This window comes from Zootoca vivipara, chromosome 3 (assembly GCF_963506605.1).
Source record: "Zootoca vivipara chromosome 3, rZooViv1.1, whole genome shotgun sequence".
Lineage (NCBI taxonomy): Eukaryota > Metazoa > Chordata > Lepidosauria > Squamata > Lacertidae > Zootoca > Zootoca vivipara.
This window is the reverse complement of record NC_083278.1, coordinates 96,407,592-96,428,189: the sequence shown is the minus strand read 5'-3', so window position 1 is coordinate 96,428,189 and position 20,598 is coordinate 96,407,592. Positions and strand designations below refer to the sequence as shown.

The window sequence follows — 20,598 nt, the reverse complement described above, 5'->3', positions numbered from 1 at the left end:
CTTGGCTGTGGAGCTCCCTTTCTTTCTTTCCCAGTTGCAAGAGGAGAACTCTTAACAGCAGTTTTCATCCCAGTAAGCCTCTTTCTAATGTCAGGTCGCTTTTCTTACCAGGGGCATCTAGATAACGCGTATCAAGGCTGTTTAAAGTTGACAGAGTATCTGAGGATGCCGTCTTTCGCTACACAAACGCTTCCCATCCATTTAGCTCCCCTGAGGAGGCCCTGCTTTCAGATACCATCTATCAATTGTGTGAAATCAGTCAGTTAAATTCCCTCCCCAGGAAGCCTGCCTAAGCTTGACAGTTACAGGCCTCTGGAAGGAACTGGAAACACTGCTCTATTTAGGTATCCATCCTCTGTACCTGGGATAAGCTTCGCTGAACACAGGGGAGCTTCCTTCCACGATAAGTATGCATGGAAATTCCCCTGCAAGTTTACTCGTTTGACTGTATTAAAGTGCGGTGCTTTGTGCTTTTGCTCTTTAGGCTTTCATTTCTTTTCATAATTGTTCAATGGCATCTTGAAAAAGTGACATTAGCCCTCTTGGCTTTCCTGCAAAAAAGGGGGGAAACGCGCTTTCAAATGAACAAATAAAAAGATCCCTTGTGGTGAGAGAGACTGGATTTGTCCAGGGAAGGGAAATACGGCAAAGTTTTGTTCACAGTAAACACCTGCCCCGTATCTTTTCCTGGACATATCATTACTGTTTTAGGGCATAGCTGCCAAGTTATCCCTTTTTTACAGGGATTTTCCCTTATGCTGAATAGGCTTCCTCGCGAGAAAAGCGAAAACTTGGCAGCTATGTTTTAGGGGCAGAAGCAGCTGTTTTCAGCTGGCAGTTTTGCAGGGCTAGCCTAACTACATCAAAAAGGATATGGTTTCCTGACACCCTGTTATATTGGAAACGAAGGAGCTTGTTAAGCCTTGGCTCATAATCTTTAACTTGCTTCTGCTGATCGATTGAAGCAGTGCATAGAATATTCTCTTTTGAGGGGAGCATCTCTGGTACTAACACAAAGATGACTCAAGCAGGTGTGCCAACAGCCACTTGCTAAATAAGGATGGTTGAAATTGTAAGTAAATAATTTAAGGGCCAACACTCTTGTTTTTAACAGTGCTTGTTATGGTGGCTACTGCTGCTGAATGTATTGCAGGATAAGTCTCTGGAGAGAAAACATTAACATTGAAACCTTCAAAATAGCTATCTATGCACACCTACATATCTGCATATACCGGTAAGGAGATACACGTTTTCCAAGGTAGTTTGGTTATTGGCCTTGATGCTAAATGCAGAACTGGCCCAAGGTGGTTTGGTGCTTGAGGCAGAAAATCCAAAGGGATGACCTCAAAGTAAAAAATATATGATCATTTGGTAAATTTGGTAAATAATTAACTATTTCATGCCACAGATTTCCTGCCTGAGCTCGTGAGCTCACTTTCCCTAATTCCAGGACCAGCCCTGGATAAACAAGAGTTGTGGTTTGATTTTTTTAGTGATTTTTTCGTGCCCAGAAAGTGAACGATGGGAAACAGTTAGCACAATAACTTTCATTTTTATCAGTGTGCACATGCTTTTGAGAAATGAACGGGCCGGGCCTATCATAGTAGAATCTTCTGCCAAATACAGGGACAGCCCCAGTTCATGAATGACAAAATATATCTGGAGTCTTTCACACCTTTTAGAATAGGCTACAGCTGGGGTGGGGAAAAGGATATGACTGGTAGGCAAAGTACTCAGGCCACTTAGACCTGTCAATCACCTGACATCATTAACATCAGCTGGCCCAACTTCAAAGGAAATAATCAGGAGTGCACTCTGAATGTGCCCCCAATTCTTCCCTTTCTTCCTTTGTAGCCTGGTTGGACCTCAAGCCAGGTTGAATGGAAGATCTCTACTGAAAGGGGCTTGCGCTCGGCACCTATCAGCTGACTGGCACTGCAAATCCTGCTGGGATCAGGAAACTGAATGCAGACAGTCTCTGCTGCACTGCGTGGGTGGTATTCAACTAAGTTTTAATCAGAGTAGGCCCACTGATAGTAAGGAGCATGAGTAAGAGAGATCTATTCATTTCAACAGGTCTCTTCTTGGTTGACTACCACCCAGGATCTGCATCTGAAGGGGAGAACAGGCTTGAACTGTTTCTGGAATGTTGCACTGTTTCGAGAGAACTTCCTCAGTGCAGAAACAGAAAAACAGTGACTACATGAGTCTATGAGCACTGTTCCGCAAGCATATATTTATCCATATGATGGATGTGTTTATGAAATACGTCAATTTTCTGTTTCTGCGCTGAGGAAGTTCTCACGAAGCAGTGCAACATTCTGGAAACACTGTCCGACTAGTTCATTGAATACTTCAGTTACTTTGGAACTTTGGAATACGACAAGTTCGCTGACTACTTTAACTACTTTGGAACTTTGCAATACAAAGCTTTTCAGCTTGTTTCTTATTGAATGACTTTCTGCCATTTGGTTCCATTCATATCAAAAGGCACTTTTAGAAACCTATTGGAATTGTTTTCATGTGAATTATATTATATGTTCTAGTCTTGTTTTTGACATTACATATGTTGTAAATACATTCTGTTTGTTTGAATTTGGTCACGTGTTGCCCTGTTTTTGGTCCTACTTTTATAGTCAGCATAACCTCGACAGAAGAGATAACAGAACCAGTTTAAGCCAGCTGTACTCAGCTTCTCTGAAGGAATGACCCAAACACCGTGAACCTTCTGCTTGTTTCTTTCACACAGAGAAGCTTCCAGAACCCTCTTGAATTAATTACGGCAGGTGGGTGAGGGAGAAGCATTGGCTACCGCTACTTGGGTGCACTCTGCATCTTTCGGAAGGAACATCCAACAGTGTGTGTTCCTTCTGCCCTTTCCCTCGGGAGACAGCGATGGTGGTGTTGGGTTGGTGACTAGACTATTTGGCTTAGCCACCACCATTGCTGAAAAAGCAAGTGTGCAATTCCTGTCTCCTGTAGTGAGTGGTGTTGCCCAGCAACCACTACAGCAATATTTTGTGTGAGGCAAAGCGGGCAGAGTTAAGAGTCACAGTTTTTCCACCTTCTTTTTGCTGGCCTTCATGGGTGCCAACGTACGTGCAGAAGCCTCAGTTGTGAAGAACGTAGGGACGTGGGAAGCTGGTGTGTGCTAAGTCAGACTTAATCAAGCTTAGTACCGTCAACACTGGCTGGCAGTGACTCTCCAGTGTTTCAGACTGGGGACATTCTCACTCCCTACTGGAGAATCTGGAATCATTTCCATGCTAAGCAGGTACCACTAGGCTACCCCCCTTCCGCAAGTAAAGCTCACCAAGGTCAGTTAGTGCGTATGCTTAGGATTGCATGCTAAAATATTTCTCTGTGATACTTTTCAAAACCAATAGTAATATTTATATAGTGCCTTTGAAATATGCAAAGTGTGTTTCTCCCTCTCTGTCCCAAACCCTACACATTATCCAGTACTTTGAAAAGACTATGATACCACTTTAAACAGTCACAAAGAATCCTGGGAGCTGTAGCTTGCCAGGAGAACCCCCCCTCCATTTCCCTCGCAGAGGTACAGTCCCCAGAGTTCCCTGGGAAGAGGAATTGATTGCTAAACCGCTCTGGGAATTGTAGGAATGCACAGAAAAGCAAATGTTCAGAACTGAATGTTGGGAAGATTGTCTTCAGGAGTGCAGAAATTTCCACAAAATGAAAGCCAGTTGGCAGGCTGTTACCTTGCTTCTTTTTTTTTCCCCCCTAGGGTGGTGGGGTGTGGGCAGCTTAATGCACATTTTTTGGAACACACGCTATAAAAGACCAAGAGAATTCTGGATGGACAAGTAGAGCAATGTCTGTAATAACACTGAACACACCAGCTATTGACTTTATATTTAGGACACATGAAGATTTATAGCCCTTTGAGGGTAAATATTTATCTCCTAGATCAATAGGTCTTGATTTCCGCCGAGCTGAAAATCAATATTTGCTTATTATACCAATCCAAACCTGGAGGTCCCAGCTGAGATTCTGGAAGGAGGTGTGACATTTCTGATGTTTTCTTACACCTGCTGTGCTACATAAACTAGAATGAGTGAAGGAAGAGGTTTTAACATATTGATGCTCTATGTACAGTATATATATATGAGATGCACCTGAGATTTCAGGTGGATGTTTTACTCCTTGAAGAACACGACTTGAAAAGGGAACATTGCTTTACATTAAGCCAGTGATGGCCAAACTTGGCCCTCCAGTTGTTTTGGGACTACAACTCCCATCATCCCTAGCTAACAGGACCAATGGTCAGGGATGATGGGAATTGTAGTCCCAAAACAGCTGGAGGGCCAGGTTTGGCCATCGCTGCATTAAGCAGACTCCAGTGTGGTTGCAATCAATCTTTCTGTGTGGGAATGTATCAGGGATCCTTTCCTGGGTGGCTTGCTGCAGGTCCAGAGATGGCTGCCAGTTATGCCAATAAACCATGAAGAAATTTTGCTTTCCAGCTGATTCTTGACAAAATCACCTTAAGATCCATGTTTAGCACTGTGGCCACTGGGGACTCAGCTATACAGCTGCAAATAAAACGTTTTAAGTGTGTTGTAAAGCGTATTTTACAAATGTGACACTAGATGGCGATGGTGAGCTATGGCAAATTCAATATATATTTTCATTATTATTTTAAAAAAGCATTTTCATAACTTTTTAAAATATGTGTGTAGATTCCACCCAGGTTGGGCTTGGGTTCAGAATCACTGAAACAGTTTGTTCTGTTCCACAGTTAGCTTTTCCTGAAACGGTCCTTTAAGAGATCAGGGAGTGATTTAGCTGCGGAAGCAAGGAGGGCTGGAACATCCACCCAGAAAATGATGGAATCCTTAAGATAGAGTTCTGAAAACATTGGATTGTATCCAATGAAGTTTGTCCTATTTGCACAAGAACTTCTGCTTGCACAATGGAACTCCCTGGCCCATTCCCTCTCTCCTCATGTCTGTCCCATTTGATCTGGAAGGCATAGGGTGGAGGAGAGGGAAGGGAAGTCCTGTTGTGCAAGCAGACTTCCTTGCTTGAATGGGACAACTTCATTGCATACAACTGCACACAAGATGATCAAAGGTCTGGAAACCGAGCCTTATGGGGAACGGTTGATGGAGCTAGGTATGTTTAGAGGGTTCTGTCCTCTCCCCCATGCTTTTCAACATCTACATGCAGCCGCTGGGAGAGATCATCACGGGTTTGGGCTGGGTGTTCATCAATATGCGGATGATACCCAGCTCTACCTCTCTTTTAAATCGGAACCAGTGAAGGCGGTGAAGATCCTGTGTGAGTGTCTGGAGCCGGTTGGAGGACGGATGGCGGCTAACAGATTGAGGTTGAATCCTAATAAGACAGAAGTACTGTTTTTGGGGGACAGGAGGCGGGTTGGGGGACTCCCTGGTCCTGAATGGGATAACTGTGCCCCTGAAGGACCAGGTGCACAGCCTGGGAGTCATTTTGGACTTGCAGCTGTCCATGGAGGTGCAGGTCAATTCTGTGTCCAGGGCAGCTGTCTACCAACTCCATCTGGTACGCAGGCTAAGACCCTATCTGCCCACAGACTGTCTCACCAGAGTGGTGGATGCTCTAGTTACCTCTCGCTTGGACTACTGCAATGCACTCTACATGGGTCCTAATCCAGAATGCAGCAGTTAGACTAGTGACTGGGAGCGGCCGCCGAGACCACATAACACCGGTCTTGAAAGACCTACATTGGCTCCCAGTATGTTTCCGAGCACAATTCAAAGTGTTGGTACTGACCGTTAAAGCCCTAAACGGCCTTGGCCCAGTATACCTGAAGGAGCGTCTCCACCCCCATCGTTCTGCCCGGACACTGAGGTCCAGTGCCAAGGGCCTTCTGGCAGTTCCCTCGCTGTGAGAAGCCAAGTTACAGGGAACCAGGCAGAGGGCCTTCTCGGTAGTGGCACCCGCCCTGTGGAACGCCCTCCCACCAGATGTCAAAGAGAACAACAACTACCAGACTTTTAGAAGACATCTGAAGGCAGCCCTTTTTAGGGAAGCTTTCAATGTTTGATGGATTACTATATTTTAATGTTTTGTTGGAAGCTGCCCCGAGTGGCTGGGGAATAAAAAATAAAAAATTATTATTATTATTATGTATTATTAAGAGCAGAATCAGAGGAGATATGACAGCCATCTTCAAATATCTACAAGGCTGCCACACGGAAGATGGAGCATGCTTGTTTTCTCCAGCTCCAGAGAGTAGGACTTGAACCAATGGCTTCAAGTCACAAGAAAGGAGTGCTAAAGGAAAAGTTTTGCTTTGACCTGTTTAATGGACCAAATACAAAGGAATATTAGAACCAAAAATTCCACTCTGGACATCACCGCTAGAAGCAGTCGCGGTGAAAAGAAGAAATATGAGAAATGATTGGCCAACATATAGAGATGTATTAGAAATCAAAGAAGGAAAATTAGTGTTGAAAGAGCACGAGGAAATAAAAAAAACATTTAACGGATTGGTTTCAATATTTTCAATTAAATCAAAAATTTAAAATGGATATAAAGGAAGGATTGGCAACTGAAACGTCAAAATTTGAAACAAATTTAATCAGGATTAAAAAGAAGAATATTTCCTTGGTATATGATTACCTCCTGGAGTGGGAAACAAAGGAGGAGCAGACTAAAGCTGTGATGATTAAGTAGGCCCAGGACATCGGCCACAACATACGAATGGAACAATGGGAGAAAATGTGGGTTGATAATATGAAATTCACAGCATGCTATAGTCTGCAGGAGAACAATATGAAAGTATTCTATAGGTGGCACTATACTCCCAAAAAACTTGCAAAAATGTATGGAGGACCAAGTCCCCAATGCTGGCGTTGTAAAAAAGAAATTGGAACATATTACCACATGTGGTGGACCTGCCAGGAAATTAAAAGATATTGGAATAATATATATGAAGAAATCAAAAAACTATTTAAACAACCAATAAAAAAAGGCCGGAAATATTCTTATTAAACATACTACCACCAGAAACTCCAAAAGAAACAAAATCCTTACTGCTGTATGCAATGACCGCGGCCAGGGTACTAGTGGCAAGAAAGTGGAAGAGTGAGATCTTACCCACTGTATTGGAGTGGCAAACACTTATGCTAGAATACGTACAACTGGCTAAACTTACTGACTCAGTAAGAGAATCATCAACACAAAAAGTATTCAAAGAGTGGAAGGTCTACAAAAAATATCTAAAAATGTATTATCCTAATAATTCCATATTGGCAGATATAGAATAACGTTTGTAATATAAAAATGAGATTAAGGGAAAATAGAGAAGAAAGGAAGAAAACTATAACGAAGACCCGTAGAAAACAAAGAATTTGAAATTGTAACATTGGAAGGACGGGAAGTGTCTAAGAGGGAAGAAATAGGATGTAACATAAAGATAGTATACGGTTCACATTGCGAAGAAGAATTTATTTTGAATTATGCATTTAGTTTTTCTGTATTTATCTTTTTTGTATGAGATACGATGAGGAGAAAATTATCGTTGTATTTATATCATGCATATGTTCTACTCTGTATTATTTTAAACAATAAAGTCTTTTTTTAAAAAAAATAGGCACAGTTGGTGTACATGGCCCATGCATTGGAATCAGAGAGCTGTAGAGTTGGAAGGGACTCAGAGGGTCAACTAGGCCAACCCCAGCAGCATGCACATCTTCAACTGACTGAGGCAGAAAGAGATAATAGACACTGTACACCTTTATGACGTATATTTGGGTGATATGAAAGAATGTCCTAATTTATGGGGAGAGGGAAGGACGATAAGTATTAAAATAATGACTTGAATATTCCCGCCTTGCATTCTTTTCAGGTGGGCTGGCGTTGGCTCAGGTCCTCTTCTTTTATGTGAAATACCTCGTCCTTTTCGGTGTTCCCGCACTTCTTATCCGAATGGATGGGCTGAAGTCTCCCGACTTGCCACGCTGTGTGAGCACCATGTACAGTTTTTCCAGAATGTGGAGGTTAGTTTTGCTTTTTATTGCAAAGGTTTATTGCCCATTGAATTTTCGCGAAATGGCTGCCTGGCATGTATGGGCTGCGTGGCCTTCTGCCTGTGTGCCACATGACACGTTGCACCTACAAGAGAACTTGCAAATTGATAAGCAGCATTGCGTTTCCATTCCTAACTGCTTCTCATTCTAATCTTTTGAAAAACGCCCTTGCATCTAATAATTACTTTTCTCCTGCCACAGAGGTGAAGAGAAGGCTGGCTTTGGGATGTTCATCACCTTAATGATTAGAATTGGATCCAAACCGCTTAGCTCCACTGATCGGATAATTATTTTCTCCCCACATCTTTATGAAATACAATTCATTTTTCATTATTGTCCCCCCTGAAAAAGACACTTTGTGTGGAAAATTCATGCAGGGAAGGATAAGTAATACTCGATTAGGTGACCCTGCAGCAAAAGTGTGGAGGATGATCATTTTCACTGTGCTTTTTGGAAGGTAATGGGTTTGCTTCAGAAAAAAGTAACTTTTAGAGATGCCTCAAAATTTTGCTGATTTCTGTAGGCCTTTATTTGGTTTTGCACCTCCAGTTGGGTTTTTATTAGAAATCTAATGGTCCTTGGCAGCTTTTGAAGCAAGGTTTACCTGAGAGGGATGGGATTACAATCACCTTAAATCAGAAATGCAGTCTAGGTTCTTATTCTTATTCTTAATTAGTTATTAAATTTGTATATCGCCCGTCATCCATAGCTCTCAGGGCAGTTCACAGCAAAGAAATACAAGATAAAAACACAAAACACTTAGTAATAACAAGAATAAAACGAACCAGTAAACCCCCTCCCTTCCACAGTCTGGCTTTAGTCAGTTGGCACCCATGCCCAGAAAATACTTTCTGTCAGTGACATTTGCTTTTACAACTACATTCCCTCTTGGGCGGGGTGTAAGAAGGCATCATTTTCTGTACTGCACTGTTTTGTTGTGTTCATTTCACTGCAGTTTGTGGGACATACAATAAACAACTAATCCGCCAAGGCAAACAAAAAAGATAGCAAAAGTTGCCGCCGGTTGTATGTCTGCAGGGAAGATGTTCCATTGCCAGGGTGCCACAACATATAATGTGTAGAAGGTACTGTGGGGAGGTCCTTCCTAGCACATCATATCTCGCACCTCAGTTAAGTTATAATTTTTTTAAAAAAACAACCTTCTAAAAATCTGTTGTTGTTGTTGTTGTTTAGTCGTTTAGTCGTGTCCGACTCTTTGTGACCCCATGGACCAGAGCACGCCAGGCACTCCTGTCTTCCACTGCCTCCCGCAGTTTGGTCAAACTCATGTTCGTAGCTTCGAGAACACTGTCCAACCATCTCGTCCTTTGTCGTCCCCTTCTCCTAGTGCCCTCAATCTTTCCCAACATCAGGGTCTTTTCCAGGGAGTCTTCTCTTCTTCATGATCTGTCCTTCCAGTGAGCACTCAGGGCTGATTTCCTTCAGAATGGATAGGTTTGATCTTCTTGCAGTCCATGGGACTCTCAAGAGTCTCCTCCAGCACCATAATTCAAAAGCATCAATTCTTTGGCGAGAAAAATCTGTTAAAAACTCCTAAAAGCAGCCAACTACTCTCAAACTAATAATTTCAAGGTTGCCAGGGACAGAACCTTCAACCATCAAATGCCTGGGTAAGCGGGTATTCAACAAAATGATGCCCCCAAGGATTACCACTAGTGCAACGGAATTTCCTTCCTCCTAAGTACCCCTAGGCCATCTCCAGATCTGATCCAGAGGGTTGGGGGAACCCCTCGAACAGATTTAGAGGGTTCTAGCGGGAGGAGAACATAGGGAATTTCAGCCACAGCACTACACTGAATACAACCCCGCTTCGTATGTAACAACATTCAGTTAAAAGTGAAGCAAAACTCTGCCAAAGTCCTCTTCCCAGTCATGTGGGAGACTTGAGCAGGGCAGTGCCTGATCTGAATGCTTTTTTTCTGGGTTGTTTGTATAGTGCAAAATTCATCCAACCTAGGGAATCTGGTGCAGCCTAAAACACCAGAGTGGTTCAGCATTATGTGCAATGAATCTGTGTTATGTGTGTGTGTTGATAGGAGCTGTTATTTCTGCAAAGGATTTTGTTTCGGCTGCTGATCAAACCCAACTCTTTCAGGCTGTTTTCACCCTCCATGGGTGAAAATATTTCATAGCAGGAATAAAATTCTCTGTCTCCCTCTGTGTGTTGTGTGTATTTTGATTGAGAAAAATGTGTGGTGAAACAGTTAAGTTACATTTCTGCTCTTGCTTGCAATCTCTCAAACCAGATTATTATTATTATTATTAAAAATAAAAATAATTGAAAGTGTCTCTCTATCTCAAAGACCTGGCATGTAAAGTCTAATTTGGCCTTAAGGTGTTCATCTTGAAAATTGTTTTTAACTGTGTTTAGTACAATTCTAGCTATGGAAATTTGGGAATTACGACTTCTATTTCAGTAAATCCCCTTATTAGAAAGCAAACTGCCTGTACTTCTCCAATAAACAGGTTATAGTTATTATGTCTTAAGGTGCATTAGTCCGTCTCCTTCCATGAGACTCCTTGTAATAGGGAAACAACGTTCTCTGGTTCTTAGTGTTTAAATAGCAATAACCTCAAACAGTGTTGTCTCCATTGATTTTGATGAGATATTGTAGGAAAGACTAATAAAGGGTAAAAACTCTTTACCGAAGTGCTTCTGTATTTGCCTTCCGCGGTTTTAAGGAAAGAGAGAAAGTAATGAATTCTGGAAGAAAGAGAATCATTAGAGTGGGTAACAATGGACCCATTTAAATTAAATTTGCAGTTTTGAGACTCCTCAATTTGCACTTGTTTAATTATTCCAACTGAAAGGCAATTTTTGACAACCTTCCTCCTGATGACTCCATCACTTGCCAATCTTCAATCTTTGAACTGGTTGAATTTTGCAACCACCTCCATATGAACACCACAGTTGCATTCTGAGCTGTTCTGCGGGCAGTTCTTTGGTTTTGAAGAAACTTTCAGGTATGGAGGGGATGAAATGTCTGAAAAAGCATCTTGAAATTATGTATGTCCTGGCATAAGTGTTGAGGTAGCTAGTTCAAATGTTAACCCTAAACCACAGGAGTGCCAAGAAAAAAGTAATCACAGGAAGGAACAATACATTTGAAGCAGTATCGTGCCACTTTAAACAGTCATGGCTCCCCACAGAGAATCTTGGGAACTGTAGTTTAAGTGTGTTGAGAAGACCTATCGTCCCCTCAAAGAGTTGCAAGTCCTAGAGATCCTCGGAAGAGAGATTGACTGTTGGGCCACCAAAGGGTGGGTTTAAAAGGGATTGTTCAAAGGCTCTTAGTGGCTACCACCCGTGATGGGTATGCTCTGCAAATACATCTGGTTAGCCATTGTGAGAACAGGATACTGGACTAGATTGGCCATTGGCCTGATCCTGCAGGCTCTTCTGTCCTTATTTTTCTTTCAGCAGATGTATTTTGTATTGCTGTTTTGTCCCGTTATGCATAGCAAGCAACGCCTGTCCAAAAAAATTAAATGTGATCTTTTCACAGATGGGATTTTGTGTGTGTGTGTGTGTGTGTGTGTGTGTGTGTGTGTGTGTTTGAAAATCAGTTCATGCCGAACGGTGTTATGAAGAGTTACGCGAGGAGCAACATCTCCCATGGCTACCGGTGAATTATGGGTCAATTTCAATTATCTAAGAAAACCTACCCAGCTTGCCCTCTGCTTCTCTTGAGTTATGACTCCTTCATGCCCTTAAAGTTAAAATAATGAATCACGGCTACCCACGGGGTAGAGAGATATTTTATTTGTTCGCTGCCTTTTGTAGGAATATGGTCGTCAGTGATGGAAGGCAGAAACAGAGATTTCACAATGAGAGCGTAGGCAGGGCTATTACAGGTGCAGGTCAAACGTTGCACAGAGGAGCTTACTTCAATGTGCACAGGGTCATGGCCTAAAATATCAGAAGGCTTGGGAGGTGGCAAAGGATTGCATTGCCCTGGGCTTCAAACTGGAAGGCCACAAACAGAGGACAATAGTACTATTTTGGCATTCAGCCTGATTGGGGGTGGGATGCTAAACATGCATGGAGGCCATGCACACACCAGCTCCTGTATATTGGGCAAGCCACCTGCTTCTGTGTGTGTGTCTGTTGCAAAGACCTGAAGAGAGTTTCTAGAAAAAAAGAGAGAAACTGACAGAAAACAAAATTGACAAATTCACCCATCTTTAGCTGTAAATCAGGGGGAAAGAAGCACAGCAGGAGAAGTGCTATTCTGCCTCTGGGCACTTTCCGATTCAAACTCTCTTTCCTCAAACATCCTTTTCCACTTATGGGAGAAGTGATATATGAGATCCTTACATTTTTTTTCTTTGGTCTTCCCCATGGGAGAGAAAGCAACTTGGGAGAAAAGCAACTTGGGGGGGGGGGGCGAGGCAGAGGGAAAGAAATAAGCCTCCTCTCTCCACCCACCCTTCCTCTGCTCTGGCTTTTAGTCTGCTTGGGCAGACTTCTAGAAACACCATGAACAAATCACTAATATGGAGTTCCTTGTAGTCTGAGCCTGAGTTGACCTAATGAGTCTCGTTCCTCCCACCTCAAAATATACAGAACATTTTACTTGGAGAACATAATTTTTTATTCTGTTCTGAAGTACTCACAAGTGTATTAGAACATCAAAGTTGTTAATCCTATATAGCGCGAGAACTGGCATTGTTGAAGTTTTCGAAATCCCTAAAGACAGCTCCCTCCAGGCTCATGGCGATTAAGAGATTATCCGGCTAGAGGCAGAAGTGTTTAATAAATTGGAAGGCGTTTGCATTGCTGTTTTGGCTCAGAGTAGCTTCACGTTTCGTTACTTGACCGAAATCAGTTTGGACAGGGATTCTCTTCATGGGAGTGCAGAGCGTGTTGGGACTGAAATTCTAGCAGGTATGTAAAGAGAAATAATGTATAAGAGGTTAGTCCTTAGAAACTCCCAAATATGATTAAAAAACAGTGAAATTCAGAAGGGGGGGATTGGGGGAAGTCATATATGGATGTAAAGAAAAGGTATGATGTAAGAAAAAAATTGTATTTGTTTTTGCAATTTCTCTCTCTGAGAATAAAAATTATTTTTTAAAAAAATGAAATTCTAGCAGGTACAGGTGAAACTTGGAAAATTAGAATATCGTTGAAAAGTGCATTTATTTCAGTAATGCAACTTAAAAGGTGAAACCAATATATGAGATAGATGCATGACATGCAAAGCGAGATACGTCAAGCCTTTATTTGTTGTAATTGTAATTATTTGTCGTTAGGCAGGTCAATTATAAATGGAATGGAATTAATGAAATGTAATAGCGATGTTATTTTTTTAAATATTTTTTAATTATTGTAACTATTTGTTTTATTACTGTGGATTTTCCAAAAGAAAGCATTTGTAAAAATTAAAATAAAAAAAATAATAATAAGTTGCATTACTGAAATAAATGCACTTTTCGACGATATTCTAATTTTCTGAGTTTCACCTGTATGTGGGGACTTTCGTCACTGATTCTGAATACAAACAAAAGGGGAGCTAATGGAAGGTGGTGGTGCTTGGGTTTGAACTGAAGCAGGTAGAGTATAGCTAGTGCAATGGCCTGAGAGCCATATTCCCCTCTGAGTAATCTTCCAAGGGCCACATGTCAGTGGTGGACAGAACCAGTGGCAAAAGTCTGTACAGTAGTCTAGTTTCTCATCTCCATCTCTCTGTCAGACACATCTTGACAGGCAATTTCAGATTTCAGTAGTACACTCAAGCTAGGCAAAATAAATTTTCTTTATTTATTGAACTTACTAGCTGGCCCGACCACGCGTTGCTGTGGCTCAGTCTGTTAAATGGACCCTCAGAGTCCCCCTTCAGACTCACCTCACCTTCAGAGTCCCCCTTCATTTTGTTGAAATGTTTTATGAATGTTCTGTTTACACAGGCTCATCCCTGTGACTCCCCCCACCCTGTCCCGACCCGTGAGCTATCCCATCCCCTCCTCCCCCACCCCCAGCTTATCCCTGTGATTGGCCCCACCCTGTCCCGACCCATGACCTATCCCACCCCCTCCACCCCCACCCCCACCCAGGTGAGCCCCCACCTCCACTCGGCCCAGTCTGCAAAGCCAAGCCGAGATGCTGTGGACAGAGAAGCTTGCCTAGGTGTAGTACCAGTGTAGCTGTCGCTAGAGGGCGCTGTTTTGCAACCTTTCCTGTGCTCCCAGCATGCACTTTCGTCTGAGTTGTGAGTTCTGGAACACGTGGTTTGGGTTTTTTTACCTGGTCCAGGTGCAACATCTGCCTATGCAAATGGTATGGGGTCACTTGCATATTCGCTTGGGACGTTGTGTCAAAATTTGAACTCAATCGGTCAAGCGGTTTCGGAGAAAAGTGGAGACACACCCACATGGCCAGTTTACATTTTTATAAATACATTTATATATATATATATATATATAGATTAGTTGTAGGTCTTCATGTGACTTGAACATAAACATAATTGCATTGTAGAATAGAAAAGGAAAGTAGTAGAAATGTTAACATAGCATACGCACGCTCTCCCTCTCTCTCTCTCTCTCTCTCTGTGTGTGTGTGTGTGAGTAAAACTGTACCCTGCCGACAGCAATAACAATATTGGCAGCACGGTAACAAAAAACACCCTATACCCCCACCCTCTAGCCAGTGGAGAAAAATAAGAATGTGAGCACCAACACACACCCCTCCCTAGCTCAGAAATGCTTAACCCAAAAAAGTCAGCCACATCAACCCAGTTTTTGTTTGTAGCTTCCTCTGTAGTGGTTCCCTTAAAGGTAAAGGTACCCCTGACCGTTAGGTCCAGTTGCGGACAACTGTGGGGTTGTGATGCTCATCTCGCTCTATAGGCTAAGGGAACCGGTGTTTGTCCACAGAGATCTTCCAGGTCATGTGGCCAGCATGACTAAGCCACTTCTGGCGAGCCACAACAGTGCAGGGAAACAGCGTTTACCTTCGCCCTGGAGCGGTACCTATTTATCTACTTGCACTTTGACATGCTTTCGAGCTGCTAGGTTGGCAGGAGCTGGGACCGAGCAACGGGAGCTCACCCCGTCGCGGGGATTTGAACCGCCAACCTTCTGATCGGCAAGCCCTAGGCTCTGTGGTTTAGACCACAGCGCCACCCATGTCCATATTGCTTCCCTTACTGGAGTTCAATAACAACATGGTAATATATCAGTAAACATTTATTTTGCATGTGCAAAGTGTCAACCCCAATGCGGAAGTCACTACAAACGGATACAAAGACAATACAAGCATAGATACAGCAGTGTAAACTTTATAAAACTCACCCCTTTGTTACTTTAATTCAACACAGCCGTAAAGCGTCATTTCCACCATTAACCAATTAGCAGTTTACAACTTTTGACATGCACAGTCAACCTCCTGTGTTGCGACCTTATTTTAAGGCATCAGCTATGTACAAAGTGGTTAATCTGCAGCTCTCCTTGAAGACCCTACAGCATGACTGGTTGCCTTCTCCTACTCCCGATATCTCCAAATGTTGTCTTATCAGTAACATAGCTTGCTTGCTTCCTTTCAATCATATCAAACATGGCATTGTTTTCTTCCCACCTAGCAGTTTCTAGGACGCGGGTGGCGCTGTGGTATAAACCACTGAGCCTAGGGCTTGCCGATCAGAAGGTCGGTGGTTCAAATCCCTGTGATGGGGTGAGCTTCCGTTGTTCGGTCCCAGCTCCTGCCAACCTAGCAGTTTGAAAGCACATCAAAGTGCAAGTAGATAAATACCAGTAGGTACCACTCCGGTGGGAAGGTAAACGGCATTTCCATGTGCTGCTCTTGTTTCACTAGAAGCGGCTTAGTCATCCTGGCCACATGACCCGGAAAAAACTGTCAGCGGACAAATGTCGGCTCCCTCGGCCAGTAAAAGGAGATGAGCGCCGTAACCCCAGAGTCGTTTGTGACTGGACTTAACTGTCAGGGGTCCTTTACCTTTAGCAGTTTCTCTTCAAGACAACTTAACGAAACAATTTAACTCTTTCCGTCTCTTCATCCTCTCCTCCAAGAAGTCCAGCATCAAGGCCAGCTGTGCTGTAAGTCAGATGGTCTGAGAACTCTTCTCTCTTGCAAATATAGATGCAGGAAATACAAAGCAAGAAGAGATGGCAAAAATTTTACCTGCTCTGCAGCTGTTCCAACTGCAGCTTCACTCTGGCGGTGCAAAGCAGGGACATTCATAGAATCAGTGGTTCCCCCCAAGGGGTACTCAAGGGTACGCAGTACCAACAGCACCTCTTTTTTGTTGTTAAAAAGTGTGGCACTTACTGTAACAACTTCATGGTGAGTACTGGCACCTATTTTTCTAGAAAAAAGCACTGCGTAGTATCATAGAATTGTAGAGTTGAAAGTGACCACAAGGGCCATCGAGTCCAACCCTCTGCAATGCAGGAATCTTTTGTCCAATGACAAACCAACGACCCTAAGATTAAGTCGTATGCACAACTGACTGAACTATGATTCAGGTAGCAGCATTGAAGGTGTATTTCCGAAAACCAGATAGAAGTGGAATGTAGACACATATTTAAAAAAACGATGTGAAAATGCTTTGGTGTTGGTTACAGGTAGGTAGCCGTGTTGGTCTGGGTCGAAGTAAAATAAAAAAAATCCTTCAGTAGCACCTTAAAGACCAACTAAGTTTTTATTTTGGTATGAGCTTTCGTGTGCATGCACACTTCTTCAGATACACACTTCTTCAGATGCACACTTCTTCAGATATCTGAAGAAGTGTGCATGCACACGAAAGCTCATACCAAAATAAAAACTTAGTTGGTCTTTAAGGTGCTACTGAAGGATTTTTTTTATTTTGCTTTGGTGTTGTTTTTTTAAAGGGTTTTGAAAAATATATTGAATTTGCCATAAGCTCACCATCACCATCTAGTGTCATGTTTGTATAATGTGCTTAAATTGCACTTAAAACATTATATTTGCAGCTGTATAGCTGAGTGCAGAGAGGCCTCAGGGTCCCCATACCATGGCGACTGATCCCACCACCCCATAGTAAAGGAATAATTGCTAAGCCTGTGGAAAGTAGCAGAGGATTTTGTTTTGCTGCATCAGCATCGAGGCTGTGTTGCTCTCTATACCTATTTTAAGAATGCTTTCTAAAAGGTGGAAAATAAGCACCTGAACCCTTCTAACGTCCTGCTAATGTGAGGGTTGTTAGTGCCTGGCACAATTTGCTTTGCACAACACACCTAATTCTGACTTGCATCCCATCTGCAGCCGTCTTCGTTCCCTGATAGCTAACCAAACAGCCATTTCTTTAGCCTCCCCTGGGAGTTATTCAGCAGCTGAAGCTTGAAAGGAAAGGAAGGGCAAAGACAAGCTGACACTTCCTTCTCCCTTCCTCTGTGTGCCGGTTTCAGAAAGGCACCACTGTGACGTTTCCCGCCTTCTGATTTTCTGTGCGGTGGGAATATTCCCCCACCCCACCCCCCGCACTGCCTTTAAATTAAAGGAAGGAATCCAAGCAGCTGAATCAAGTAAATATTTCAAACTAATTGAGGGCATTAGAATCCTGCTGACTCCTCCCCATAGGAGTAGGCTTTTCATTAAAGCCAGTTTTAATGTTGCAAAGCTCTTCCAAACCTAGCTGTTCCATATCCCGTTCCTCTTCAAAGAGTGGATGGTCCCCGAAGGTTCCTTTTGCCAAGCAGGCCTGGGTTTGAAAGAGACACCCACCCGCGGTGCTGAGATATTCTAGTTTCAGGGGCTCAGGCCATCAGTGAGTAAGTGGCTGCTTTTGAAATCCAAACTTAAAAGCCTAGATTGTCCCTACTTGGGGGAACTGAATGAACTATCAGTTTAAACAGCCTTGGAAATGGCATGCATATTCTTGCAACCCTACATAAAACATCTATCAGTCCTCGCTAAGCAGATTCTCTCACATGTTTTGGCTTTGCTGCCTAGTTCTGATGGTGCATCTGCTTCTCATGTGCCTATCCTTGTGGTCCAAATCCAGTCTCCCAAACTCCTTATATGTACAATAGTCATGTGTCCTCTGTTTGAAGGGCTGTCTGGTCCAAGTTCTCTTCTTGTTGTTGGCAAGCCTCTGTCTCGAGAGACAATAGGGTGCACCTCCAGGGATGAAGTCAAACCACAGCAGCTGGAGTGACCTCTCCGTTGCCCAGACGACAAGACCCTCCCTCTTGGCCTCGCTGGTGTGGTCCAAAGGAAAACAGGGCAATACGTTTGGCACCAACTTGGTGGCAGGAATTGCCGGAAGGAGGCGTACAAGGAACCATCCAACTGCCTTAGGGACTCCATTCCTATTTGTGAATGTTCTTTGGAACCCGAATGTCTGATGTGACGTCCGCTGCTTCCAATTGGCTGCAGGAGCTTCCTGCAGCCAATCAGAAGCTGCGCTTTAGTTTCCGAACGTTTTGGAAGTCAAACAGCTTTCCGGAACGGATTTCGGCCGACTTCCAAGGTACCACTGTACTTCTTTATGTAGCGCATAACTATGGCACTTGCTCCCACAGGAGGCAGTGATGGCCACCAACTTGGATGATTGTACAAGAGGATTAGACAAATTCATGAAGGAGAGGGCTGTTGAGAGCTACTAGCTGTGATAGCTTTGAGGCAGCAATGCTTCTGAATACCAGTTTTGGAAAACCACAGCAGGAGAGAAAGTGTTCAGGGACACTTTTCAGCCACTCAAAAGCACACGGGGTGAAGCAGGACCAGTTAGTGGGCACAACCTGGAAAAAAGGGGTGACCTGGGCAGAGTTTTGAGGACCAGGTAGTGAGGCCTGGAGAAGAAGAGATGGTGAAGAAGAAGACGAGTTTGGATTTGATATCCCACTTTATCACTACCCAAAGGAGTCTCAAAGCGGCTAACATTCTCCTTTCCCTTCCTTCCCCACAACAAACACTCTGTGAGGTGAGTGGGGCTGAGAGACTTCAAAGAAGTGTGAGTAGCCCAAGGTCACCCAGCAGCTGCATGTGGAGAAGCAGAGACACGAATCCGGTTCAGCAGATTACAAGTCTACCGCTCTTAACCACTACACCACACTGGAGAACCGAATCTGACCCCCATACCGAATGTTCCTCATCCATTCTGCATTCTTTTACCCCACATTCCCCTGCCAACTGAAGTTCAACTGGTGGCCGTGCCAAACGGGGAGTTGCAGAGTTGTGGCATCAGTCTCCTGGGATGCCCTACCGATAGAAGAAGGAGTTGCTTTCTGGCTGCTCCGCAAAATAAAGCATTTTAAGGTCAGCTTTTGTTGGTGGCTAATAGTCAGCTCGCGATGTTGTCTGCGGTGCTAATGGCTTTGTGCTCTTCTTATTTATCTGAGGTGCATGTGTGTGGATAAATGGTGCATTGTGTTGTGTGTGTTTTTACCACTTTTGTGTTTTTTTTTGTTACCGCTTTTCTTATATGGTATCTGGGATTATGCTTAACATTTTAAAAGTATTGTTGGCCAATACTGCTCACTGATCGATTGACTGAGTACTGTTGGCCTCTTTGAAGTTCCAGCAGTGGAATTTCATCTGCGTTAGTACTATTTGAGCAGTATTAGGAAGGTTTGGGCCTTCCTTCCAAAACAAATAAAACCACTGCGCGAGTTTCTGGCCCCGTTGGAATGAATGGCAAGGATCCCGCAGACTTCACTCATGCCAGAATTTCATAGCTAGTCTGTAACACTTGATTACTTACCTATTAAAGTGGCATTATGGAGACCTTGCAAGTCTCGTAATGGGAAGTGTTTGGCTGAATGAGGTGTCTCAATCTTTATTCCATTCAGGGCAGATTTTTTTTCTTTTACAAATAGTGCCAGTGTGTTTTAGTGGGTAAAGTGTTGGAATGGGATTTGAAGGACTCACATTAAAATCCCCAGTCAACTGTTAAGCTCACTAGGCTTTAGCCCAGCCACTGTATCTCTCAGACTAACATATCCCACAGAATTGTTCTGAGGATAAAAAGGGCAGGACCATATATGCTACCTTGAACTGCTTGAAGGAAAGGCAGGGTATAAATTTCAGGTCTCCTCACTTGGCTTATGTGGTAGTGCACAACTCTTCAATTTTAGGAATATGCCTACCTGAAAGACTAGCGTTTTGGGGTGTGACAGTGGCATCTTCTGTAACATGGTGATGTTTTGTGTGCTACTTAGATCTATCCATCTTATTTCTTTCTGTTTCTCATTTTCTAATCTTAAATTCCGATCGCCACATTTCTGCAGCAATGTGCATTTTTAAAATTTTCGTCCTAATGAGAAGTTGTTAAGTGTGAATTTCTCCTAAGAAACACATTTTTTTTATATGCAGTTTGGACTAACATACACATTTCTGCAAGCAATTTACCCTATGCATTTTTGCATGTTTTTTCATGTTCATTTTTATACAGACTCCCCTTCTAATTAATGCATTTTTGTAAACATTTTCTGAGTGGAGAACTGCATCACAAAATTTGAAGAAGGGCACATTAGACCTGGTGGAGGTTAAGCCAGTTTTGTTTCCCAGTTAACAACTTGGCCTGTCATAAACATAATACAGTTTATACCTTACATT

General features: G+C 43.0%; 1 protein-coding gene across 2 annotated transcripts in view; it reads left to right on the top strand.

Moving 5' to 3' along the window:
* The window catches only part of HHAT (hedgehog acyltransferase), a 168,398-nt gene that overhangs the window by 36,801 nt on the left and 110,999 nt on the right, over positions 1-20,598 (top strand). For both annotated transcript variants that reach the window (XR_004692343.2, XM_035111262.2), the window contains exon 8: positions 7,859-8,009. Coding sequence is in view for 1 of the 2 variants with exons in the window: in XM_035111262.2 (XP_034967153.2) it covers positions 7,859-8,009 (151 nt within the window). In the remaining variant the exon portion in view is untranslated. The remainder of the gene's footprint in view (positions 1-7,858; positions 8,010-20,598) is intronic.